The following is a 25,342-nucleotide window of genomic DNA, read 5'->3' as shown; positions in this document are numbered from 1 at the left end:
CTTCCGGTGCCCTGCTCAGGGCCGGGAGACACCTCGCCGCCGCTTCCTCACACGGGCTCTGGCTTTCTGGCCTAATGGGCGTTTGAGTTAGTAACGGAGCAATCCCGGGGAATCTCCACAAAGTGACGAAGGCGTTGGGGTGGACAGTCGGAGAGCGCGGGAAAGGACTCTAAGCATTCCTCACCTCTCCGGCCTCAGCCAGTTCCCAGGGCGCTGAGCCGGTTGCGCAGGCGCGGAGCGTCGGGACAGGGGCGGGCCCTTAAAGGGGCTGCAACGGAGGAGCAGGGAGGGGGGGCGAATAACCTGTGGTCTCCAAGGGCGAGATGGGTGGGAACGTCAGGGTTCCCGGAATTCCCGCCGCGGGACAGTATTGGGTGCTAGGCGCCCTGAGTAGAGTCCCCCTGGAGCCTCAGATTAAGCACGTTCCTCCGCATCTCTAGCCGGAGGCGCCATGGCTCACGCAGGCTCTCGAAAGCGCTCGAGGAGTCGCAGCCGGTCCCGGGGGCGAGGGGCGGAAAAGAAGAGGAAGAAGAGCAGTAAGGACGCCCCGAGGAGCTGCTCAGCCTCTAGATCCCAAGGCCGCAGAGCCAGCACCACCTCCGGGGCTGAGGGTGAGGACCAGAGGGACTGGGAAGGGGTCTGCAGTTCCTTCACTGGAGGCCAGCTTCTGGGACTGACTGGGGACGTGGCAGTCAGCAGTAGTTAGCGGAGTAGACGAGGAGTGTGGGTTCTGTGAAGTTGGGCCTGACTTGTGGTTGCTGACCGCCCCTCTTGTGGGCAGTGACCTCCTGGAGCCCAGAAAGGGCGCTGGTCCCTGCCCTGGAAAGCCCTACCAGGCGGGTTTCAGCCCCAGTTCAGCGCCAGCGCCAGGGGCCAAGGTTTACTTCTTCCCCTCCCAGCCTTCCAGCCTCACGTTCTCCCTGCATCACAGAGAGAAGCAAGCACAAGGCCCGGAGGAGACCACGGTCCAGCTCTTCCTCCTCTTCTTCCAGCTCCTCTTCCTCCTCCTCCTCCTCGTCTTCCTCGTCTTCCTCCAGCGATGGCCGGAAGAAGCGGCGGAAGCACAAGGAAAAGAAGAGAAAGAAGAAGAAAAGAAAGAAGTTGAAGAAGAAAGCGAAGGTGCTGCAGGCTGAGGCCCTGCCTGGACCCTCGTTGGACCAGTGGCACCGAGCAGCCTCAGAAGAAGAGGACGGCCCAGGTACCTCGCTGCTCCTGATGAGGGGAGGAGGCCCTCCCTAAGCCTGCCCCCCTATCTCTGCATCTCCCTTTCCAGTCCTGACCGATGAGCAGAAGTCTCGCATCCAGGCCATGAAACCAATGACCAAGGAGGAATGGGACGCCCGGCAGAGTGTTATCCGCAAGGTGGTGGACCCCGAGACAGGACGCACCAGGTGGGCGTTGCTGGATGCAGCCCGACTCGACCCCCATTCAACCCCCCCACACACACACACACACTGGGAGCATTATCCCAAGACGAGCCATTCATGATGAGGGCCTTAGCTGCTGTTGATCTAAGAAGACAGTCCAAAACAGTGCCTTATAGGTAGGGCTTCTCAGGTCCAGAGTGAGCAACTGCTGAAAGAACCTGCTGATTGGCCAGACTGATGGCAGAGGCTGGCAAGTCACAGCCAGCCCCCCCACCCCCACCCCCCACCTCTGTCCCTCTCTTAGGGCTGAATGGGAGGGCCTCAGGGTGGATAGAAGGAGGTTGATCCCAGGAGCCCTCTGTCTTGGCATTCAAGGCTCACAGGCCTCTCCCTCCAACCCCCAGGCTCATTAAAGGAGACGGTGAGGTCTTGGAGGAAATTGTAACCAAAGAGCGACACAAAGAGATTAACAAGGTTGGTATCATCCGGCACCATGACCCGCTCTGGTGCTCAGTAAAGAGACCTACTCCTCCCTCTCCATGTGCTTCTTTCTTCCCCAGCAAGCCACAAGAGGGGATGGCCTGGCCTTCCAGATGAGAGCTGGGCTGCTGCCCTGAGGGCCTCGACTAGCGGGCTGCAGGGTGGACAGGATACCTGGTGGGTTGGGGTCACTGTGTAACCTCCCTCCCCCGCCCCACACACCCCGGAGAGCCCATTCCCAGATATTAAACTTGCCTTGGCTGTAGACTTGCTGTTCTGTTGCTTTTTCTGCTGTGGGGGAAGACAGGGTGGTGATGTACTCTGGAGTCAGTTCCAACTCATAGCCACCCTGTACAGGCTTTCTGAGGCTGTAAATCTTTACGGGAGCATTTGAAAGCCTCATCTTTCTCCTGCAGAACTGCTGGTAGTTTTGAACTACTGATCATGAGGTTAGCAGCTGGGACTTGATACAACTATGCTACCAGAGCTCCTTTATAAAACTCGACTCTTCTTAGCTTGCCAGATCCCACTAGATTGAGTGCATTTAAGGTCAGAAACCTAGGATTCCTGGAGTGTTGGGGGCACTTGGGTGCCCCCCTGGTGGTGAACTCAGAGCACAGGCCAAAGTGGCCAAGTTCACACATATCCACACCCCCGCCCCCCATCCTCATGCCAGTCAGCCTGGTTCAGACCTTTAGGCCCAGCTGGTCCCAAAAGCAAGGACATCCTGCAAGCTGGAGTGAGGCTGATTTTCCTACTGTGTTTTGCAGATGACAGTGGTTATGAACCCAGGAACTAGGGGGACTCCTGGCCCCCCACTTCCAAGCTACATCCCTTGTAAGTCAGCGGGGCTACCAGCACCTGCCCCCCTGGGTTACTGTGAGGCTGGCCTGGCCCAGAGCACGTCCACTGTACGGTACAGTCATCCTGCCCTCAGCCCCATGCCCTGTGGCCGCCGCTCAGTAAAGAGACCCAGAAGGAAGCCTTCCTGCTTCTTTAATTGGTGTAACAGATGATGACACAACCCAGAGCACACACAGGCCTGATGGTGCATGGACAGCAGGGGGGTGGGGTGAGTCTGCTCACACACTGGCCCAGAGATACAGACAGACAGCACAGCGACAGACGGGACAGGTGGAAATGTGAAGACAAGCCAGGACTGGGGTGGGCAGGGACCTCCGTGGAATCACTTTGATGAAATCAAGAAGGCAGGTGGTGGGGGCCTGGGTCAGGGACAGGGGCTAAGGCTTACTCTACAGGCCTCGGGTGGGTGGCGGTCAGCAGAGGCTCGCCTCACCCTTTGGTTATGACTGATCAGGCCTGAGCACAGCGGCTCAGCACCCAACACTGTAAACATTTTTGGTATTTTCGAGAGGACTGGGCCTGCCTCTCTTGGTGTCTGAAAAAACCGGTGCTTCCTCAAGAGGAGGCAGTACCTGCCATGGGGACCATGAGGGAAGTGGAAGGAGGCCTGGATCCAGAAGAGAATTGGGGTGGGGGGGTGGGGGAGAGGCCCAGGAGACTATTGCTGAGGTCCTTGGCATGGCTGGCAGGTGTCCCCAGGTTGAGGCCTCCGGCCTTTATTGCAGGTATGCCCAGCACTCCCAGGAACTTCTCCAGATGGCTGGTCACCTAGGCTGGAGGCAAGATGGGGCTGTCGTGGAGCTGAGGAAGGAGGCAGTGGCCACAGGGGCTTCTGGTGGGGCTGTGATTGTCGGGCCCAGCTGGTTCCCGATGGGGAGCAGAGGGGAGTCAGATATTGCACTTTGGCTGCAACTGGGACATTAAAACTTGGTCCATAAAATAATCATTGCTTTATACATGACACCCAAGACAAAGACAAAAAGCTACATCTTAAATATGAATAAACCCTGAAGGTTCCATTCCTCCAGACATTTTTCTCTGCACAAAATAAATAGCTTTCATTCTGTAGAGACCCACTAGGGCAGGACATTTACACTCTCCCTTTGGCTGTACATATCTACACACAGGAAAATGTCAGCTCCATCTGTGTGCCCCCGCCCCCCCCCCAGCTCCCAGCCCTGGGGCCCTTGCCCATGGGAGGCTCTTCCCACGGGTGGCAGCAGGCTGAAGATGGCCTTGGGCACCTGACGCAGGTGGAGGAAAAGCAGGGGGTAGCTGATGGAGGAGGGCGGATGCTCCTCCGAGTGGGAGTGCAGTCTCTGTGACTGCCCTCATGAAGCTAATGAAGCGAGCTGTGGCTTCTTAGATTCGGCATCAAAACGGAATTGGCATTAAAAAAAACAAGTGTGTGCCCACCTCCACACCCAAGTAGAAATTCAGTGGGATTCACGGGGGAGGGGTGGAGGGTCACGGAGGCCAGGAGCCCCGGCCCCCACCCGGCTGGGGATCCCAACCGGGCTGGACTCCGTCACAGTGCTAGGTGTTCTCCCGGGGAGGGGCTGCGGTACGGAAAGAGTTAAGAAAGCAGCCAAGGTTTGCTCATTTAAAAAAACCTCATAGAAATCAGATCTGAGAAGTAGAAAGGCGTAGAAACGCGGGCAGGGGCTCGCCCAGCAAGGGGCCTTGGCGGCAGGAGGATTCCGTGCCCCGGGGACACGTGGGCCCAGCTCGGGCTCCGGATTCAGGATCTGGTCTCCTGCCTGCTACGCTGGGCGCTGCGCCCCACAGCCTCTCAGGTCACTCGGGGGATCATGCACATCCATGCGTCTGCATCACGCGGGGTGCCGGTCTCCGCGCGCCCAACTCAGTGTGCAACCGGTGCGGTGGCCAGTGGAGTAACTGGAGGGATGTGGGCGCAGACCTGGGGGCCCCAGGCTGATGCCAGCAGAGCGCGTGTCTCCGGGGCCAAGTGGGGCCAAGTGTCCTGTCCCCAGATCTGACGCGGGGCGGGGAGGCCAGTGGGCGCTGCCAGAGTCCCCGCCGGCCGGAGCGGCCCCAGGCAGCCCTCCGTGTGCCCAGCCGGCGCCGGGCCTAGCACCAAGGAGCCCCGGTGGCTGACAGCCGCTCTACTTGGGGCCGGGCTCCATCCGGCCGGTTACGGAACGACCCCAGCAGCTGGCGGCCATGCTCATGCTGCGCTGGCCCCGTTGCTCGCGTTCGCTGTCCGACTGGTTCTGTGTCCGCTCGGGCCGGAGACCGGCGCCGCCTGGCTGTGCCGAGATGGTGCGAAGCAGGTGATTGCGTGAACGCAGGAAGTCGCCCTGACCCGGGAGCCCGAAGCTGCCCTTGCGGAGCGCCATGCGCGTGGCCGCGTTGCGGGCCGGCCGCGCCCGGTGGTTGTACTTGAGCTGTGCCAGGTGAGCCGCATAGCCGTCGGTGATAAACTGCGGGTGCAGCCACACGCACAGGCCGTCAGGGGCACGGGGGTCTCCCTTCTGCCCCGCCTCACCCCCGCCCGGCTACTGGCCTCCCTGTCCCTCACCTGGCACTGATGCTGTAGTTTCTTGGTGGGGCGCCCTACGATGTAAATTTGCATGGGAGACAGGCTGATGGCACTGTAGACCGCCACATCCTTGGTGGAGCCGTAGGCTGCGTGCACGCGCAGGTGCAGCTGTGGGCGAGAGAAAGTGGGCTCCAGCGGCTGTCTCCCCCGGCTACACGGCCCCGGCTCGTCACACTGCCCACACTCACCTCGGAGATGAGCAACTTCAGGAAGTTGGCCTTGTGCCGGAGCGGGTCGTGTACCAGGCCGTCACAGAAGGACACCACGCCATGGGGGAAGTTGTGCTGGGCCAGCCAGGCCACCACCCGTTGCTTCTGCATGTCTGGTCGGCCCGTGACGTAGATGATGAGGTAGCCCAGGTCCTGCCAGTGCCTGTGGGCAAGGGTGGACGGGTAACACTCGACTCTCCACCCTCCCTGATCTCATGATGGCCCATCGAGGGATATGGCTCTGGTCCAACTCAGCCAGTACCCAGGGGTGGTGACCTAGGTCGGCGAGTCCCAGGGGAAAGTCCCAACACTCAGCTTGGCCTCAAGTCTCAGGTCCCAACCTGGTCCTCAGGAGCCCTGTCTGGAACTCGGCTCACCCTCCTGGTACCAGTGCCTACTCACCGAACCACGTCCACGGCCCCGGCCCGCACCTTCGGGTCGCTGCCCATGATGGACACGCTGGCTGCAAAGGAGCCATCGATGCTGAAGACCACAAACTCCGTGCCCCTGGGCAGCACAGTGATGTAGCTGTCGGCAAACGTGTGGTCCCCTCTGTGGGGAGGCTCATCAGAACCACTGGACCCTAGAGGCCACCCAGCCTGCCCACCCTGGATGCTGCCTGGCACCGATACCTGACTACCATCTTGATGGGGTAGACGCCCACACCCAGGCGATGGGTCTCAGGGAGGGTGTAGGAGACACGTCCACTGCTATTGGTCACCAGTGTGTCCAGGTACAGCCACTCTCCTGAGGGCGGCTGTGTCATGATGTGCACGTCCACCTGGAACAGGCATGTCGTTACCAGCTGTCCAGGCCACTGGCTGCTGCTTACCAGTTGGAGGGACCCAGCGTCCTTACCTTCTCCCCGGTCAGAGTGACCATGTCCAGGGGCCCGTACATGAAACGGCCAGTCAAAACCTGTGGGCCATCCTCGTTAGCCACCGCATCATTGATCCGGTGATTGGCTGTCACATTCTGGAGGAGAGAAAGCAAAGTTGGAGCAGGATGAGGAGTGGAGGGATGGTTGGGATCGCCCATGGGCTTGAAGCCAGGTGGTTCATGTCTGGTCCAACTGAGTGGTCTTGGAGACAGCAGGAAGCCTTGCTAAACTCTCCCATCTGTAAAATGGGGTGATGACTTCAGCCCCACAGCCCTAGACTGCATGTTTCCCTGAGCCTCAGTTTGCTCATCTATAAATGAGCCCCTCACCCTCAGCTTCACGTGGGTCCTCTTGCGTTGCCACTTTTCCCGAGGCTTGGAGGGGGTAAACACTGACACCTCCTTGCCGTCCAGCTCCAAGACACTGGAACTGTCATGCCGCATGACCTGGAGGGGACAGACGGCCATGGGCCAGCCTCATCTGGGTTTCCTGTTCTGATCCTCGTGCGTGGGGTCACCAAAGTCCCTTGTGGTAGGCCCCTTACCTGTCTCAGCAAGAAGGACACCACGTCAGTGGATTCCCAGTAGCTGGCGTGGAAGAGGTGAGGCAAGGCCACGGTGGGGAAGGCCGTCAGTGCGTCCGGGCAGTACAGTGCGTAGTCAATGCGTTTCTGGCCCCACCACTTGGCTGCAACTAGCAGAGGGGAGCTGTGAGTAGCTGGGGACCTGGAGGTCACCTGGCTCAGCCCCTCCCTCCAATGGAGGAGAAAGCCTGCAGCCAAAGCATGTCCTCCTGGGCTGGTGAAAGGAGCAGGAAGGAGGGATGCAATGGCAAGGTGGTACCAACGTACCCAGAGGGCAGCCTGGTACCAGGTCGAGACCTAGGGTGCCCAAGGAGGCCAGGAGGCAAGGGGACTGTTACTGAGCCAGTGGTCCTTCCCAGTCCCCACTACCCCCCAATGGCCCTCCTAGGCCTCAAGGCTGTGAGGGACTCTCAGGCCTGGGGTGCCAATACCTGAAGTCTAAGCGAGGCTGCCCAGCAACTAGATATCCACTGGATGGGCCACTCTGAGTTGAGTAACCCCAAGCTTGTGAGTAGTCTGGGGGCTGGGCCCCAGATCTTGCACCAGTGCATGGGGTTCCTTTAATCCCCAAACCCAAGCTGTTCCTGGTCTCCTCCTGGGCAAGTCCCCCCAGCCTAAGCCCCCAGCTCCGTGTGTGGTGAGGCTTCAGCAGGATCTAAGTGAGCAGTGAAACGTGCCTGGAAACATTTGAGTGGCCGCAAGCAACAGGACAGTGTACTGGCAGAGGGCAGCACACCCGGTACCTTCTCTGAGGTCCAAGTCTGGGAGGTAGGGGACCCTCTCCAGGCTGGGGCTTGGGTGCCGGCCCTGAGGTCGGGGTCTGGGGGGCGCGGGGGGGGGGGAAGGCAGAGCGAGCAGGGACAGGCGCCTGATGCTCGGGGTATGGCTGAGCAGTGTTGGGGCCTCTGAGGAGCAAGAACAAGGGGCCTCTCAGTTATGGAGGGCCCCTCAGCTTCCTCACAGGAGGACCCCCACAAGCGGTACCTGTCCCTCATCCCTTCCCACTTCCACAGGCAGCTGGACAGAGCCCATCAGCCTGGCAGAAGGATGGACTGACAGCGGTGGCCTCTGTCAGGAAGACCAGCGGGCATGTTTCGGAGGCCCTGGACTCTGCTTCCAGAGGTAGACAGGCATCATGTGCAGAGGGAGTCCCTTGGGGTCAGCATGAGGGATCCTTGACACTCCCAGTTATGACTCTACTCTGGATCTCAGCTTAACGGCACTGTCCCAACCTTCTCCTCACTGCCCACTCTCAACTTCCTGACCAGCTGCCCACCCTCAGCATCTTCTCTCCAGGGCCCTCAAGGACTGGAGGGCTTTCTCACCCTCAGACTACTGACAATTTGGATTGTCTCCACCCACCAGATGCCTGCTGTAGGCCCCTGGCCAAATGGCCCCTAAGGGCAGGGCTGCTTCCTTGGGGCACATGTACTCACTCTGGGTGATGGTGGACACGGTGTAACTCTCGGCCACACCTGACACTTGGCTGGCGATGCTGATCTCACTGGCTCGGCGGAAGCCTCGGCTTGGGGGTGCCGTGCTAGGTGAGGAGGGCGCAGCAAGCTCTTGGAAGACGGTGGTGTGGATCTGGAGGGCATCTGCTACAGGGGGCAGGGACCGGAGACCAGGGGTCAGAGGGCCCGAGCCCAAGAAACAGGAGAGATGTGAGCTGTGGCATTTGGGCCCAGCTGGCAGTGAGCACGTCGGGCTGAGAGCAGGCACAGGGCAGACAATGAAGGACAGATGGAAGGACGGGCTGGGATGGATGCACAGACACAGACACTAGGGAGGCAAAGGCGGGGCTCCCCACCCAGCTACCCTTCTCACCCGCATAGCTAGCTCTGGATTTTAGTGCTTTCTGGGTCTTACTGCCAGGTAGCCTTGCAGCGGGGTGCTAATAGGGCAGCTTCCAGGGACCCTAAGGCTCAGAGCCCACAGGGAGCTCTCCTGGAATGGGCCTTGTCTGAGGACAAGAGCAGATGTTTGGAGCCCAGGGCTGAGTGCAGAACAGAGGGGAGGGGGAGACAGAGGGCACCTGACATCCTCAAGCGGGAAGGGGCAGACCCAGAAGACACAGCTCACTACACACTGGGGGGCACTGGGACTGAAGGCTGTCCCCTCCTGTCTGGCCCTGCCTCGTGAGGGATGCATGGAATCCTGGTGCTGGGGCTGATGCATGGCATGGCATGACTTCTCTGGGCCATGTTAACAGAGACTGACTTTGGTGGGTTCTGTGAGTCAGAGGTAAGTGGCCCCAAGGCCAACCCCCTAGATCTATCCCTACTGAGCTTGGTTTGCTGGGGGGGGGGCGGGGCGCTCTAAGCAGCATTCCATTGATGTGACACCACCACCAAGGAGGGGGGAAGATGGGTACACACGCTCAGCACAGCCTGGGCTCTGGCGGGAGCCATCCTGCCCCAAGGACGAGGGCACAGGGATACTGGTTTCCAGAAAGCCATCCCCAGATGGGAGGGGGGCCAGGGGGCCGCCCTGCAGGACGAGCTCTGGGTGTCTCTGCACGCTCTCAACTGGAAGCAGACGGATGAGGGGGGAGAGAACAGGACAAGAACAGACACTTGTGTGGGCACCCTCGGGACACACATACACATAGTCACACACACATATACATATATGAGCAGGTTCAGAAAGTTTGTGGAAATTCCATGATCATCTAGTTCCATTTTCACAAGCTTTTTGAAGTACCCCTCAGCCCCTCCCCACCCCCAGGATGGATGAAGGTGCCTGTCACGCAGCTGGGCTGGGCTGGGCTGGAAAGGCTGATGGGCAGTCTGCAGCAAGTACCCGTCCACCCCCTACCCGCCTACCCCACCTTGAGGGAGAGCCTGGGGCGCAGTGGAGGACACAGCAGGGCTGGCCTCCAGGGCCTTACCCAGCAGCGTGGAGCAGCCGTCCCCCAGTGGGTAGCGCTGGTACCGGGGGACGCTGAAGGGCGGCAAGGCGTGGAAGCGGCACTCCAGCAAGGGCTCTAGGCGGGAGGCTGACGGGTCGGCAGGGTGGAACAGGTTGTAAACTTGCTGGCAGGCAGGCCGCAGCTGGAAAACTGGAGGGGATGGGGAGGGGATTACAGAGTTGGGAACCAACTTGGCCCCAATGGTCTGGATGAGGGGACACATATGAGATTCTGGAACTGGATCCCAGGTTGTCCTTGTCACAGGCTATGTCTTTTATCAACTCAGCAGTGGCTTTTGTGTCGTTGTTAGGGGCCATGGAGTCGATCTCGACTTACATGGAACCCAAGTGACAGAGGAGAACTTCTGCATGGGATTTGTTGGTTGTGACCTTTACAGGAGTGGACAACCAGGTCTTTCTCCTATGGAGTGGCGGTGGGTTCAAACCTGCAATCTTTGGGTCAGCAGTCGAGTACTTAACTACTGTGCCACCAAGGCTCTTTTGTTCCTTTATTGAGCAGCTATTTGTTTATTGTGGAGCATGGCACTCCATAGGGTAAGCACTGGACTGCAAAGCAATGGTTGGCAGTGGGAGCCCACCAGCCGCTCAGCTCAGCAGGGTAACGAGACTGTTACTGCCAGGAAGACTTAAAGGTTCAGAAGCCGTATACATCGTCGCTAGGAGTTGAAACCAACTCCACTGCACTTAACATTTTTTACCAATCGAAATAGTTCTAAAGAAAGCAATAATAAAAGGTTTTTAAAGTGCAAGAGAGCCTGCCATGAAAGGCACAGAACACAAGCCTCCCTCCCTGTCCAGCTCTCAGGTATTCTGGGAGCTGTCTCAGATCTACGCCGGCCCACTAGCTTTAATAGAATCTAAACAATGAAGGCACTTGTCAGAGTTGTTAGGAAGGTCACATGAATGTATGAATGCATGCACAATTCACTTATTCCTCTCATGGATCCTGAGTTCAATAAACATACAATTCTGCTGTAAACAGGAAGTCCTGCTTATATGCTACAGGCCACATAAACATGTTACAACATGGACAAACCTTGATAGGAGCATGCTAAGGGACAGAAGCCAGACATACAGGGAGTATGAGTCCATTTATATGAAATGTCCGGAATTGGTAGAGGCACAAAAAGTAGACTGGTGGTTACCAGCGGCTAAGGGCAATGGTGATTATTATGTAAAGGGTACAGTTTTTCTTTGAGGTGATGAAAACGTTCTGAAAACTGGTATAGGCTGCTGCCCAGGTTGCAAATGAGCTAAAAGTTAGTGAATTACTGGCTTACAAAGAGCTACATTGCTATAAATTTTGTATTTTACTACAGTAAGAAAAGGAATACTAGTATGTAAAGGTGATCACATTTCTGTGAAAGAATATGAAGAGGACTTCAGAAAGTTCTTGGAAAAATGCCATTGTTTTTTAATTCTATTTTCCACAAACTCTTTGACGTCCCCATGTGCTATGTTGAAAAAAACCCCAAAAACCAAGCAAACCCACTCCAATGAACTGAGTCTGACTCAGAGTTGACCCTGTAGGACAGTGTAATTGCTCCCTAGGGTTTCCAGAGCTGTCACTCTTTACCAGAGCAGACAGCCTCATCTTTCTCTTGAGAAGCAGCTGGTAGGTTTGAACCTCCGACCTTGTGACTAATAGCCCAACATGGAATCCACTACACCTATACTATGCACATGCATAATAAATTTGATCAAATAACAATAAACATTTCTTCCCTAGGAAAATACATTCATAGTTGTTGTTGTTGCATTATTGTGAAGAACTGTTGAGGTGGTTCCGACCCATAGCAACTCTGTATAGGGTTTCCGAGGAGCAGCTGGTGACCTTGAACCACCGACCTTGCAGTTCAAATGGCTTTGCAGTCTGGTGCATTAACCCACAGCGCCACACCAGGACTCCTACATTCAGAGGAGTTATCCTTATATAGGATTTACATAGTTTTTGTTCTTTTTGACTGAAATTGAAAAATGTTTCCAAAAGGAAAATACTTCATTTGAAAATAAACTGTGAGGTTTAAAAGCACACACACAAAGCTACTTTGTGAACGCTGCTTTGCCCTGACTCAATGCAAAACTCGCTGGTCTTTTCCAATCAGGCTTGCAGCTGTAATCCACTCCTTTTCTCTGTTATGTGTGTTTCTGGCCTCGTTCTCTTTATCTGTGGTTGGGGACCCCAGAATTCATTTCACTTCCCTCCCTTCCTGCCCCCTCAGACAAGGAACACAAAGCACAGTGCCAGTGGTCTTGTCCTGAATCTGCATGGATGGCAGTGTTTCTGGGTGAAGGTGCACAGGTAAGGCCCGCCCAGCGAGCCAGCTACCTTTGCACACTGGCCCCAGCATGACGGGGCTTACTTACTTGTCAGGACTCCTATAGAGCGATAGAATTTTCTTCCAGCTTGCAACGTGACAGAATTTGAAGGGACAGAGGGTCTGGATTCAACCCTAGTGCTACTGCAGACTCACTCTAAACCTCTCTGAGCCCCACTTTCCCCCTCTGTCATCTAAGTTGAAACATGGGTCCTGCCCGGGGATCTGTGCTGGGGGACCACAGTGCAGGGCAGGGACTGCTGAGCTTGTGGGATGCGAGGCCAGGGCACCAGCATGGCCTGGGAGGAGGCTTCCTGCGAGACCGTGGCTGGGAGTTTTTTTCTCATTGTCTCTCCAAAGCCTGGGAGTCCTCAGGACAGGAGAACTGGGGAGCACCTGCCTTTGATTTTCTTCCTGTAGGGAGACCCTGGGAAAACCCTTTCCTCCTTGGATGGCAGTTTCCCCAACTGTGAAATGGCCTCTGCTCCCAAGGGTGCCGTGGGTGACTGAGTTGCTGAGGGGAAGCAAAATGAGCAAGGCATTTTCAGGGACAGAAACGGGCCCTGTGATGGGGTATCCTGGCCCCTACAGACTCTCACCATCCAGGGCAGGGATGACTGTCTTCCTCAAGGCCAGGACCAACCCCAGTGGGCACCCGAAGAGGAAGAGGTCGGCAATCTCGAAGTCAAACCTGCCGAGGGCCCCTTCCAGCATGGCTGAACTGCTGGAGCGGCGGGCGCCAGGCTCGGTCCGCAGCACGCTGGCGTGGAGGCTACAGGTGGGTGGAGGCACGACAAGTCAGACCTGGGCCCTTGGACACATGGCCCCCAGGGTTCATCATGTCCAAGTGAGTCTTGCCCACCGCCTTCCTGGCCATCTTGACTGGACCACAGTGCCCTGGTCAATTCTGCTGTGACTCTGTCCCAGCCCAGCCCAGCCTCAGGCTTCCGTCTGCCCTGGCTCACATGACCCAGGGCATAAAAGACACTCTCCTGCTGGAGGGCTTCAGACCCCATATGGTTTCCCAGGGCCAGGACTGGGGCCATAACAGGGCCCTCTAGGATCCCCCGCACCTGGACAGGAAGGCCTGGTGCTGCTGGATGGTGTCCAGCTCGTAGGTGGACGAGTCGCTCCTCTTGCGGGGCAGCTGCCTCTTGGGGTCCTCAGTGCCGTTGCTCCGGGGGATATCCACGTTGCTTCGGCTCAGGTGCCGACTGCTCTCCAGGCCGGAGCCCCCACCACTACAGCAGTGTGCTGTGTTCACCAGGATGCCCGGGGACAGCAGGTCAGTGTCCTGGAACAGCCCGAACAGGTGACTGCAGGTGGGCACTGGCCTGGGCCCTTCCCAACTCCCAGCACCTGCTGGTCCCCTTGGTTTCCCTGAAAGCCCTCTGGGGGCCAGCACTGTCCACCAGCTCGGCTACTGCTCACATCCTAATGACTCATTCCAGCTGGGCCTATCACCCTGACCAGTGTGATCCCAACACAGTGACCCCATCACCCTTCCCGGCAGGAACCCAGAGGCTGTCTGTCACACCTCCAGATACTTTTACCCCTGTTGACTCCACAAGTGCTTTGAGGGGAGCAGGATTCTGAGAAAAACGCCCACAGCCCTTAAGGGCCAGCTCAGACCTGTGCTGGGGTCGCCGGCATTCCCTGACTGTTCCGCTGTGCCCTCTCACCTCCCTCTTGGGGCTGGTGTTCTCCTGGGCCCCCTGCCTGTGGATGGTGAGCCCCTGGCAGGCGCTTGGGAACAGGGCACGGAGCTGGGGCTCCACTGGGCTTGCAGGCACACCCCTGCTCCCTGTTGTTCTTGGGGACCCTGGGCCTCAGTGGGAGGGCTGGTAGAGGCTGGGTACCTGTACGCTGACCACGCTGCCCCGGCGGCTGCTGCTCTGGCTCTCGGACACTGCCTGGCTGCTCTGACACAAGGCGTCGAAGGCCAGGATACCCCCGACACAGTCTCCAATCAGGCAGACCTGAAGACAGGGAGGTGGAGTCTGAGCATCCACACCACTGGCCGTCTCAGGGCCTGCCCACCCCTCACTCACCTGCCCGCTGAAGGTCAAGCCCTCCTGAGACTTGATGAAGTCCCCATAGGCGAGGTTGGCCCGCTGGATCACTGTGGCAACTGCCTCCTGGTACTGCGGTGAGGAGGTGGCCAGCAGGGGCAGTGCAGCCAGGGGGATGTGGTCCTGGCTGCTGGACAAACAGCCTTCGTCGTGGCTGTAGGGGCTGAGGCTGAGATGGGGGGCGGGGCAGTCAATGAGAGGAGCTGGCTGGGGGACACTTCCGGACTAAACCCTGGGTGGGTGTGGGGCCACAGGCCTAGGGGTAACCAGTTCCTGCCGCTGGCATGGGTGCCAGGTCAGGGGTCTCAGAGGGACTGTGTGGCTGAGAAAGCACGCATATTCAAGACCAAACTCCCAGGTGAGCCACCAAACTCCAAACACCCAAACCCGCTGTCCTCGAGTTTGTTCTGACTCACAGCGACCCTGGGGGACAGAGGAGAGCTGACCCACAGGTTTTCCCCTGCTGTCACCTTTAAGGAAGCAGGCTGCCACATGTCTCTCCTGCTGAGTGGCTGCTGGGTTTGAATCACTACCCCACTGCACTAGTGGGGCTTCCTTAAATTCGCCAGTTACTGGTATGCAAACTGAGGCTCAGAGCTCTGCCCCTGCCTGGTGTTTGCTGCCTTGGGGCAGAGAGGGTTGGACTTCCAGGCAGGGGCAGGGCCAGTCCACTCACTTGGAGACAAGAGCGAAGGCGTCTGAGCAGACGGGTGGACAGGGCACCAGGCGAATGGCGAGACGGCCCAGGGCACTGGGGTAGTGCACGCGCATGACAGTGTCGAACACGGTGGCGATGGTGTTGGTGTCACCCTGCTTAGAGTTGGGGTCCCCACTGCCCGTATCCAGGATGGTGCCCCCGTGCAACACCAGCAGCAGCACGTGCACCTTGGAGGGTGGCATGGTCAGTGGCTGGCTGACCTCATCCTGGGGGCAGGAGGGGGTGTGTCAGGTTCCAGCCCAGGTCCTCCTCACTCTGGGGCTTTCTCTGACAAGGCTGGTCTCAGTTACATGGTTACATGGCCTAGTGAGGAGCTCCTCAGGGACTCAAGCTCCTCAGGGACTCAGAAGGAGCAGCAGCGGGCTAGGGTGGTTCTTCTCTTCTCTGAGACCCTGCTACACATGGCCGAGGAGGCGCCTGTCCCTCACAAGCACACACCCCACACCCCATGCTGAGCCCATGCCGAGCCCAAGAGTCTGTATGTCTGCTGTCCGTGGTCTGGCCCCACGCAGACAAAGCCACTGCTGGGATCACTGACCAGACAGGGGCTCCTGGACCTCCGACCCTGAGCAGGGGAGTGACCCTGACCTCTGCCTACAGGTGCAAGCTCTTTCTCCTCCATCTACAGTGGGGCTGGCTCTCCCTTGGCCAGGATCCCTGTTCCTGACTGTCTCTAAGACCCAGCTTCCCCAGAAGACAGCTGCCCATTCAGAGACAGGGCAGGGCCCTGAGTGCAGCCTGGGTGGGCGAGGTCCCTCACTCTGAACTGTCCTCACTCAGCAGGGGTAATGGCCTTGCCAGTCTGTCAGGTCAGCCCCAAACACATGTGTTCAGGGTGTGGGATTGTCCCTTTTAGACACCAGGTAGTAGAGGCCCAGAGAGGTCTAGGGACTTGTCTGATGTCACTCAGGAGTGACTTGTCTGATGTTCAGTGCCCTCTCTACCAAGCCAGAGTGAGACCATCTCCAAGGGCCTTTACTCTGTGGGTGACTGGGGAGGGTGCAAGGGGACCACTTGAGTACTTGCCAAATCAGGTCAGGAAGCTTCGGGGTGGGAAAGGGAGCTTACAGGGAGATTCTGCCCACAAGGAACCAGGAGACAGCTGAGGCTACCTGGAGGGCATGTGGTGGGACAACTGGCCCTGGAACTGGCCCTCGGTGGGCGAGAGGAGGCAGGAGACCAGCTGGGAGGATGGGTCTGTGCTGGGAGCTGCAGAGGGGGAGAGGGAACTTGGGGCTGAAACAAGAGTGCAAGAGAGGCAGGCTGGTGTGGAGGCCAGCTGTGTGTCCCCAGGAGCTCTGCTCCCCAGGCCTGGAACCCTGTCCCCTGCTGCTGGCCTGAGTGGGAATACACTCACAGCGCACCACCAGCGGGCCAGAGTCACAGGCTGGTGTGACCCTGATGCAGCAAGAAAAGGACAAAACACCCCCATCAGAGTCTTAACCCAGCCATCAAGGGCAGGTAAGGGTGCTGAGGGGGCCCTCCCCGGGTGGGATACCACCTTCCTCACAGTCAACTGCTCTACAGCCCCTAAGTCCAGCTACCTGCTCCCCTACCACAAATAATGGGACCCCGGGGCCCTGGTTAGTGTCTCCAGAGAGCTGCCTCACTTGGGGTTCCTACAGGCTGTGGGATCAGACTCTGTATGATGACCCCCCTGCCAATGGGTCCTGAAGGCCACCAGAGGCAGGTCTGCAGCACAGGTCCTGGCCCTCCCTGGAGGAGTCAAAGCTGTGTGCATTGGCAAGTGGGGCTCGCTTCCTCTACCCATGTAGCCACTAGACAACAACCTGAACCCAAATCTCCTCACCTCAGTTAGCTCCTCTAGATAGGCGAGGGGCGAGCGGATGTCTGTCCCCAGTTCCAGTTCCCTAGAGTCCAGTCCCTGGGGCCACCACCCCCTGGGATAGCCCTGGCTTCTGCCTTGATACCAACAGCTCTGATGGCCCAGGGGGAGCAGGAACCCCACAGGACACGCTAGTCACATGGCAGCTTTATTGGACACACTGAGCCCCCTCAAGCAGCCCGCTGGGGCGGTCACGTAGCCCTCACTGCTGCCTAGGCCGCCGGAGCTGCCTCAGCCTGTTTATCTTCTTCAGACAGGTTGGCAAGAAGGTGACGATCTTATTTTTGATCTGGAATTTACAGTGCCTCCTTTTACTTTCTCACAGTGGGGAGAAGCCTCTTCAGATGGTCCACCTCTGCTGGGATGCACCCCCAGGGATATGGCAGGTACAGGGCAGATGGGGGAGGCTGGGATGTGCATTGATCTGAGAGCTCGACCCCATTCAGGCACCCACCTCGATAATGTTCAGCTGCTCCACACTGGAAGCCACCCTGAACCCAGGGGTGCTCTGCTGGTATAGACCGTCTGCAACACAGAGGACCCTATGAGCTTGGGCAGTGGGTGGAGGGGACCAAGGCATGGCCCTGAGCAGGTGAGCTCCTGCCACAGCCCCACACCTCCAGTACCAGTACCCGGTGCATCCTCCGGCTCCCGGCTTTCGATTTTGTCCATGAGGTCGTTGGAGTTCCACTTGCTGATGTCCTTGGGGAACATGTCCTCTGGGTCAGACAAGTCCTCTGCAGAAGGCGGGCAGGGGGAGAGAGAGGACGCAATTCAGGGGAGGCAGCCTTGGAGACTCCCCAGGCCTCACTGGCCTGGGGGCTTCATCAACACACTATTTGGCTCTCCCATACTAACAGGCCTGCATACTCAGCCCCGCACCTCCAGAGCTGCCTTCTGTCAAAATTTTCAAGGGGCAAGAAAGTTCAGCTCAGTGACTCCTGTTTCCTACGAAGGTGGCACCAGTTGTCTGGGCTCTGGCACACTGCTGCCCGAAGCCTTTTCTCTGGGAGGGGCTAGCCCACTCAGGCCTAGTGAGGAGGCAGGTGGCGCAGGGACGATAGAGCACAGCTGTAGCCAGGTTTGTCAGACTCAGGACCAAAGCACGGCACCTGTCTTTGGTCTGGAGACTGAACCCCCAGGTTTTTCTCCTGTATGGCTGGCTGGCCCGATAACCACGGTGCCATCGTTCCAGAGAGCCTCTGCCTGTCCCAAGCCAAGGAGGCAGCTTGAGAGGCTGGCCCTGGGTGGTCCTGCCTGTGACCCTCAGGTCAGGTCCAGGCCTCATATGGAGACCCAGGGGCTGCCTGCATCAGGGACCACCTCCCCAGCCCTGAGGGACATCCAACTACAGAACACACTTCTTGTTTGTACTCTGATTCTTTACGGCTGAGGGGATTCATTCATTTTGCTTATTGTGGAATAGCAGAAAATGGACAAGTTTTATATTTTCTGATTGTGTCTCTGAAAGTTTCTACATTAGATGTATTAATGAAGGAAAAATAAGGTAATTACAAAAAATATGAAATTATACAAAGTTATATTTCACAAAGCTCAGAGAAACATTTACATACTGGAAGCAGCCCAGGTCTGAGAATGTGTCTAACCGGGGAGGTTTGGTGTTTTTGGTCTGCCCCCCGCACCCCCCACCACAGCCAGGCCCACTGGACATCCTGATACCCCCAAAGACCCCAGACTCATGGGAGCCAGGTCTCCTGGTGACTTATTCTCATCCTCTCTAGTACTCTGTTCACCCAACACTTTCTGTAGGTGCCTACCCCAACCCTTCCAAACTCCTGAAGCCACACTTCCAACTTGCACCCTATCTTTGAGATGCTGTCCCCCTACTCCTGGTGTGTGTGTGTCGGGGGCTGGTGGTGGTGGTGGTACTGCATACCATGAGCATCAAAGAATTCGTCGTCTGAGCTCTCGTCTGAGTCCCTGGCGATGCTCTGCATCCTCCACTCTGAGATGCTGTGGCGAGAAGGGCTCGCTGGAAGGCAAAATGCAGACTAAACACTCAGCCTGGCGCTCAGGGGGAGCAGCCTCCCTCGCAGCCCCTGCCCCACAGACCAAGGTGCTGTGAAGAGTCCAAGGGGCCTTGCATCTGAGCAGGACCACCGGCACAAGATGACCAGGGGAGGGAACCAGAGGCTGCCACTGAAGCAGGTACATGTTCTAGGAGGTGCAGTGAGTGTTCAAATTCTTGCTGACAACCCCCTCTCCCAGTTGGCTGATCCCAGGGAGTATGGGGGTACAGGTACCCAGGGAGTAATGTGAGAATGGCCAGTCAGTAGTGGGGGAGGGTCTTGTGATTTATTTGCTTCCTGTGTCTGACCTGAGCCAAGACTGGCAGGACTGGTGGGTGGGCCCCATTAAATAAAAGGTGTGGTCTCCTAGTTCTGGGTTTGTGTACAGGGGTTCTGTATGTTCTACACAGTATGCTCTGTTGGATTGTTTTTTCAGAAGCCACAGCAATTTCACTAAATCACCCTGAGAAAGGCCTGTCCCAGGATCTGAAGCCTTGCAGGCCCTTGAGCCTGTTTCCCAACTTGGGAGCAGACAGGCCTTCCCATGGCACCCAGTGCTTGGCTGGGGCCCTGGACGACTTGGGAGCCCTGCTTGTCTTATCCTGGACTGTACAAGTGAGTCTGGGGAAACTGCCCAGGTAGACACTTAGAGTGGCATTGAACTGGAACGAGAAGGTTGGTCTCCCTGTGTGGCTAAGCCTGTAAAGTGTTAACACTAAGACTCTGTTATCAAGGGATAACCTGGGCAGGGTGTGGGCTGTGTGGAGGACGGGGTTGCTGGGGGAGGGCTCCGTTACTAGGTGCCCAACACAGGTCAGACACCAGTGAGAGAGAGAGGGGACACCAGACACCTAGGGCTCTTGTAAACCCTACTTCTGCCTCAAGGTTCACCAGTAATGTTGCCGGGGTGAGAGGGTCTGGGGCGGTAACATAAACTCACCTCCCCGCTTGGATGACCTTGAGGACTTGGAGGATGTGGACCACTGTTTCTTCAGGCCCCGCCCTGCCAGGGCCTCCCCACTGCTGCTGCTGTTGGGCTCGGGCTCCCCAGAGCCCTGGGTGCCTTCATCCTTGGGCAGCTCAGTGGCCTCCTCATCCTCGCTGAACTGGGCCATCTTGCGGGAGAGCAGGAGCTGTGCTTCCTTCTCCAGCTCGCGGATGTTCTCCATGCTCAGCCCACACCACTCGTCCTGCCAGCACCAGGCCTGCCGGTGGGCCCGCACCATCACCCTCCGCAGGCCTGAGAGATGGGGACAGAGAGAGAGTCAGAGAGATGAGGAGGCAGGGAGAGACAGAGATATGGAGAGAAGGGGAGGGAAAGAAGCAGACAGACAGAGAGGAAGAGGTAGAGACAGAAACACACAGCAGCAGAGACAAGCTAGGGAGCTGGCCCAGAGCCCTGGAACCTGCACCGGGCTGGGTCAGCCCAATGCAGTTGTCTGCGCTCTGACCTATGGCTGAGTGGCCTCAGGCCAACACTGCCAATCTGTGCCTCAACTTTCCGTTCTGTAAAATGAAGAGACTAAGGGTCTTCCCGGTTGCAGCTCATACTGAGTCTACAATTAGATCAGAAGGGCCTCTTGTGTCTGACCAGCGCCACACTTACTATTGGGGGGTAGGGGTGGGGGTGCATTATTGCCTCATTTCTCATGGCAAATCCAGTTCAAGGCAGGTTGGCTCTAAGTTGTTGTTTTTTTCTTAAAAAGAATTTTAAAAATATATACTGTAGCGGAGAGTGGTACCCTGCCCAGAGAAGCAGTGATGCCTGAAATGGAGGCAGCGATGATGACTTGGAGCGATGGAGCAGCTGGAGACTTTAGATCCAGAGAGGTAGAGCGACTGTGTGCTGAAGACCTTGGGGGTACGGGGGGCAGGATTGCAGGGTATACCCTTTGGTTGGTTGATGATGAAGGGAGGGGATTGTAACCATGGCAATGAGACGCTATATGATAGAATGAATGTAAAATTAATGTTCTCCCATGTAAACTATCACATAATTCACAATAAAACATTTAAGAAAAAAAAAATATATATACTGTATATATCAAACAAAATACTTAAGATCTACAGATTAATACTTTTTAAAAACTGTACAGACGTAGTGGTTACAAATCAGGCTGTGAACCACAATGTCAGCAGTTCGAAACTACCAGCTGTTCTGCAGGAGAAAGATGAGGCTTTCTGCTTCCATAAAGATGTATAGCCTTGGAAACCCTGTACAGGAACCGACTCCATGGCACATAACAACATAGAGACAGAGAGCTGATCAGTGGTTGCCTAGATTGGAGGTGGGAGTGGGGCAGATAGGAACAAAGGAACTTTCTGGGGTGAGGAAAGTTCTAGAACTGGATTACGGGGATGGCCACATAAGTCTATGAATATACTACAGCTCATAGAACTGCTCTCTCACAATAGATAAGCGCCAATAAAGCAATTTTAAAAAAAATCCAAGTCCACACCACCCAGCTGAGAAAACTAAGCCTTCTCCCTCCCTATTCCGTCGAATAAGAAAGTTTATCCCGAAGTTTGTTTACTGTTTGTTTTTCTTTGTAGTCTTGCCACCAGCAGTGGTTTCTTGAATACTACACCGGGTTAGTTTGCATACAGTTGAATGTCTATGCACGTGTCAGGCTGTAGGTAATTATTTTTATGGAACTTGCTTTCTGGCTCTAGAATCCACAAGCTCGTGCTGTATGATACCGATGTGTCAGACACCACATGCTTTGTGGATTCCTTCTCCTGCTGCCACTTTCATGGTTCGATTTGCTATTACAGACTGACTGCTTAGAACATTCTAGAACCTGCATGGTTTTCTCCAAAGACAAACTTGGAAGAGAACCTGCTCCATCTCAGGGCCTACACCTACCTCTTCCCTTTTCCTAGAAGAAAACAAGTGGTTGTCCAGGGCAGTCAAGCCCCTTGCCAACGCCCCTCCTTTCTGATGTTCTGCTTTGCTTGGTCCCATCTCAGCTCCCTTGCACGGAACTTTCCTTTCTAGATCCCGTTCCCTCTGCATGGCCTGCTCTGATGCTCTAGGAATCTTCCTCCTGTCCTTCAGAAGGACCATGTGTCATCACTGTCCAAGCCCAGGGCATGGTCTCAGCCCAGCCACAGTCCAGTCAGAGCCTCAGTTTCCCTTACTGGGACTCTCTGTGGACCCCGTGGGTTGCCACAAAAGGGTGGCATTCCCTTAATCTAACCCATATATGGAAATGCTTCATCCTGGGGGATGGTGGGGGGGTTTGAAAGGCATCCTGGTGGTGTAGTGGTTAATGTGCTTGGCTTCTAACCCAAATGTCAGCTGTTCAAACCCACTATCTGCTTTGATAGAGAATATATGGCAGTCTACTTCATATATTATAAACAAACCAGGTTTACTGGTCAGAAAGAGACTGGAGGAACCCGAGACAATGGCCCTTAGTCACCCTTCAAGTCTGCAATGGAACTGACCTTTGTGGCTCAATTTCCAGCCAAACAGTAGATAAATACATAGGGGAAGAACAGTAGTGAACAGTAGATAAATACACAGGGGGAGAACATTACTAAACAGCAGATAAATACACAGGGGGGAAGAACATTAGTGCGGTATATATACAACTGAATGGTCAACCATTCAAGCTCAAAAGGACAACACTCAGAAGGGTTGGAAAAGACAGCTGAATGAAAGTAAGACTCATCGGGAGAGAGTGGGGCAAGTGATGTTACCATGGTGGTGGTGGTGGTGATGTGCCGTGGAGTTGGTTCTGACTCACAGTGACCCTATATAGGGTTTCCCTGGATATAAATCTTTATAGGAGCAGAAAGCCTCATCTTTCTTCTTTGGAGTGGCTGGTAGATTCAAACTGCTAACACTGCAGTTACCTGCCCAACTTTTAACGCATTACGTCACCAGAGTTCTTTGATGTTACATAGAGGGGACTCCAGTCATTGAAATGAAACTAAGTATATGATTTGTTGAAAGTAAAGCTGATGATCTGCTCTGTCAACCTTCACTCAATTCACAGTAAAAAGTTTAAAAAAAAAATGTGTGTGAAATGTTGACCGGAACTTTCTCTGTATACTTTCACTCAGATCACAATAAAAACTTAAAAGAGAAGATGACAGCCTTAGACCTATAGGTCTAAGAGACCTATAGGGTCACTATGAGTCAGAAACAAATTGATGACTGTGGATTTGGTGGGGCTAGGGGCATGGACCACCCCTCCTCTGTCAGTTTGTCATACTGTCATGGCTTGTGTGTTGCTGTGATTCTGGAAGCTATTCCACTGGTATCTTAAATACCAGCAGGGTCACCAACAGCAGGCAGGTTTCAGATGAGCCTCCAGTTGAAGACAGACTAGGAAGAAGGAGAGAAAAACTACTTCCAAATATTTAGTCACTGAAAACCTTATGAACAACAGTGAAATACTATCAGATACAGTGCTGGAAAATGAGCCCTTTAGGTTGGAAGGCACTCAAAATGCAACTGGGGAAAAGCTGCCTCCTCAAAGTAGAGCTGACCATGATGACGTGAATGGAGTAAAGCCCTCAGAACCTCCATTTGCTGATGAGGCACAACTCAAAATGAAGAGAAACAGCTGTAAACATCCATTAATAATCAGAACATGGAATGTACAAAATATAAATCTAGGAAAATTGGAATTGTCAAAAATTAAATGGAACGCATCAACATCAATATCCTAGGCATTAGTGAGCTGAAATGGACTGGTATTGGCCATTTTGAACCTGATAATCACATGGTTTACTATGCCAGAAATGACAAATTGAAGAGAAATGGCATCACATTCATCATCAGAAACAACATACCAAGATCTTTCCTGAAATACAACGCTGTCTGTGCCATGTAAACTGCCATAGTATGGAGCCATTGGCATATAATAATAATGAATGCTGAGGAGCGAACTTTACAGATGAAATGATTACTAATTAGGGGTAGACAGCACCTCAGGAGAAGATTTGGAGAGAAGTCTGAGAAGAATTTGTGTTGAAGGTATGAGGATACAAAAGGAAAAACCAGAGTGTACCTCTTACTGATTTGGCACAATTAATGCAATAAATTAAGTAGTGAATATCATGGATTCTCACAAGTTATACACAATGACATTACTACCTACAAAACAATCATGCTAGGGAAATAAATTTCCTTATCCTCGTAACTGGTATAGTAAGTTTACAGGAAATTTTAGGACCAGTAGAACCAGCTTCTTTAAGATTACACAAATAGTAAGTAACTGAGCCACTATTCACACCAAACTGTACTGTCCCATTATCCTACAATACCACCAATGCAATTCAAAATTATTTCATCAAATTTTAAGGTATTATAGGTCATAATATTGTTAAACAAATTTATTAAAAGGAAAATATTTTAATACACACACATGAGGGTGAGTACAAAATTATACACACTCTGGCTGTAGTATATATTTTAATCAACTTTTAGAATAGACAAATACATCAGTTTTCAGTATAATCTCCTTGCTTTTCAATATCCTTTGCCCATCTGTCCACAAACTTTCATATTCCCTTATTAAAAAAATGTTTTTCATCTCAGCTGCAAGTCATGAATGCACCACTGTCTTCACTTTTTTATCAGAGGTGAATCTTAGTCCTTGAAGGGCTTCTTTCAGGTAAAAACAAGTGAAAGTCTTCTAGAGAAAGAGTAGAATTATAGGAAGAATGTTTTAACACCTCAAAATGAAGTTTGTCAAAGGTATGGGCAGAGGTGTGCAGACATGCATTGTCATGCAAGATCACAATGCCCTTGCACAGCTGTCCTCTGAGTTTAATCTGAAATTCAGACTTCAGCTCTTCAGTGAGCATCTCACTGTAATGAGCTCTGTTTATTGTTGAACCTTTTTCTGACAGTGTTCCAATACTGACCATTGAGAATCCCAGAAAACTGTAAGCATCAGTTTTCCAGCTGATGGTTAACTTCTGAACTTTTTCTTGGTCGACGATTGAGGATGTTTCCATTCCATACTTTTGTCATTTACTATCAGGCTCATAGTGATGTTTCGTCACTAGCAATACATTTTTGTAAGAAACTTTTATCTTCCTTAGAGTATCAGTCCAAGTTTTTTGCAGATGTCCAAACATTTCTGTTTATGCTCTTTTATGAGTTGTTTCAGATCTCATCTCACACAAACTTTTTTTTTTTTAATGCTTTATTGTGAATTATATGATAGTTTACATGGGAGAACATTAACTTCACATTCATCCTATAGTAAATATATCATTTCATTGCCATGGTTACAATCCCCTCCATGCATCATCAACCAACCACAAGTTATACCCTGTAAACCTGCTTCCCTGGTCGTCAGCACACAGCCCTTCTCCCTCTCTGGGTCTAAAGTCCCTGTTCTATCCATTTTTGACAGTGGTGTATTAAAATTGCCCACAATTTTTATAGATTTGTCTATTTCTTTCTTCAAATCTATTAGAGTTTGCTTTATATATTTTGGAGCTCTCTCATTGGGAG

At 54.4% G+C, this 25,342-nt stretch overlaps 2 protein-coding genes across 2 annotated transcripts in view; one reads left to right on the top strand and one right to left on the bottom strand.

The window, feature by feature from the left end:
* Window positions 1-451: 451 nt before the first annotated feature.
* Window positions 452-1,984, top strand: ARL6IP4 (ADP-ribosylation-like factor 6 interacting protein 4). Its single transcript, XM_006865375.1, has 5 exons — window positions 452-578; window positions 908-1,198; window positions 1,274-1,391; window positions 1,772-1,841; window positions 1,928-1,984. The coding sequence occupies exons 1-5, from the start codon at window positions 452-454 to the stop codon at window positions 1,982-1,984; spliced, it is 663 nt and encodes a 220-aa protein (XP_006865437.1).
* A 2,853-nt stretch (window positions 1,985-4,837) lies between these two features.
* PITPNM2 (phosphatidylinositol transfer protein, membrane-associated 2) overlaps window positions 4,838-25,342 on the bottom strand; it is a 34,444-nt gene continuing 13,939 nt past the window's right edge. The window contains exons 5-24 of the mRNA XM_006865481.1: window positions 19,802-20,101; window positions 18,729-18,824; window positions 17,464-17,568; window positions 17,286-17,356; window positions 14,944-15,191; window positions 14,247-14,436; window positions 14,055-14,174; window positions 13,269-13,489; window positions 12,795-12,967; window positions 9,837-10,007; window positions 8,383-8,547; window positions 7,690-7,851; window positions 6,908-7,056; window positions 6,693-6,809; window positions 6,342-6,458; window positions 6,116-6,264; window positions 5,886-6,035; window positions 5,463-5,646; window positions 5,254-5,382; window positions 4,838-5,155 (exon numbers count right to left, since the gene is read on the bottom strand). Coding sequence (XP_006865543.1) covers window positions 4,838-5,155; window positions 5,254-5,382; window positions 5,463-5,646; window positions 5,886-6,035; window positions 6,116-6,264; window positions 6,342-6,458; window positions 6,693-6,809; window positions 6,908-7,056; window positions 7,690-7,851; window positions 8,383-8,547; window positions 9,837-10,007; window positions 12,795-12,967; window positions 13,269-13,489; window positions 14,055-14,174; window positions 14,247-14,436; window positions 14,944-15,191; window positions 17,286-17,356; window positions 17,464-17,568; window positions 18,729-18,824; window positions 19,802-20,101 — 3,335 coding nt within the window. The remainder of the gene's footprint in view (window positions 5,156-5,253; window positions 5,383-5,462; window positions 5,647-5,885; window positions 6,036-6,115; window positions 6,265-6,341; window positions 6,459-6,692; window positions 6,810-6,907; window positions 7,057-7,689; window positions 7,852-8,382; window positions 8,548-9,836; window positions 10,008-12,794; window positions 12,968-13,268; window positions 13,490-14,054; window positions 14,175-14,246; window positions 14,437-14,943; window positions 15,192-17,285; window positions 17,357-17,463; window positions 17,569-18,728; window positions 18,825-19,801; window positions 20,102-25,342) is intronic.

Source organism: Chrysochloris asiatica, unplaced genomic scaffold (assembly GCF_000296735.1).
Source record: "Chrysochloris asiatica unplaced genomic scaffold, ChrAsi1.0 scaffold00078, whole genome shotgun sequence".
Taxonomy (NCBI): Eukaryota; Metazoa; Chordata; class Mammalia; order Afrosoricida; family Chrysochloridae; genus Chrysochloris; species Chrysochloris asiatica.
Note: the sequence above shows the minus strand (reverse complement) of the source record. Positions and strands in the feature narration are given on the sequence as shown.

Bases quoted from the DNA above. Each gene is read 5' to 3' on its own strand.
- ARL6IP4 (XM_006865375.1), top strand. From the start codon at position 452: ATGGCTCACGCAGGCTCTCGAAAGCGCTCGAGGAGTCGCAGCCGGTCC. The intron at 579-907 runs GCCGCAGAGCCA...CCAGCCTTCCAG, and splicing joins CTCAGCCTCTAGATCCCAAG to CCTCACGTTCTCCCTGCATC. The intron at 1,842-1,927 runs GTTGGTATCATC...TTTCTTCCCCAG, and splicing joins GACACAAAGAGATTAACAAG to CAAGCCACAAGAGGGGATGG.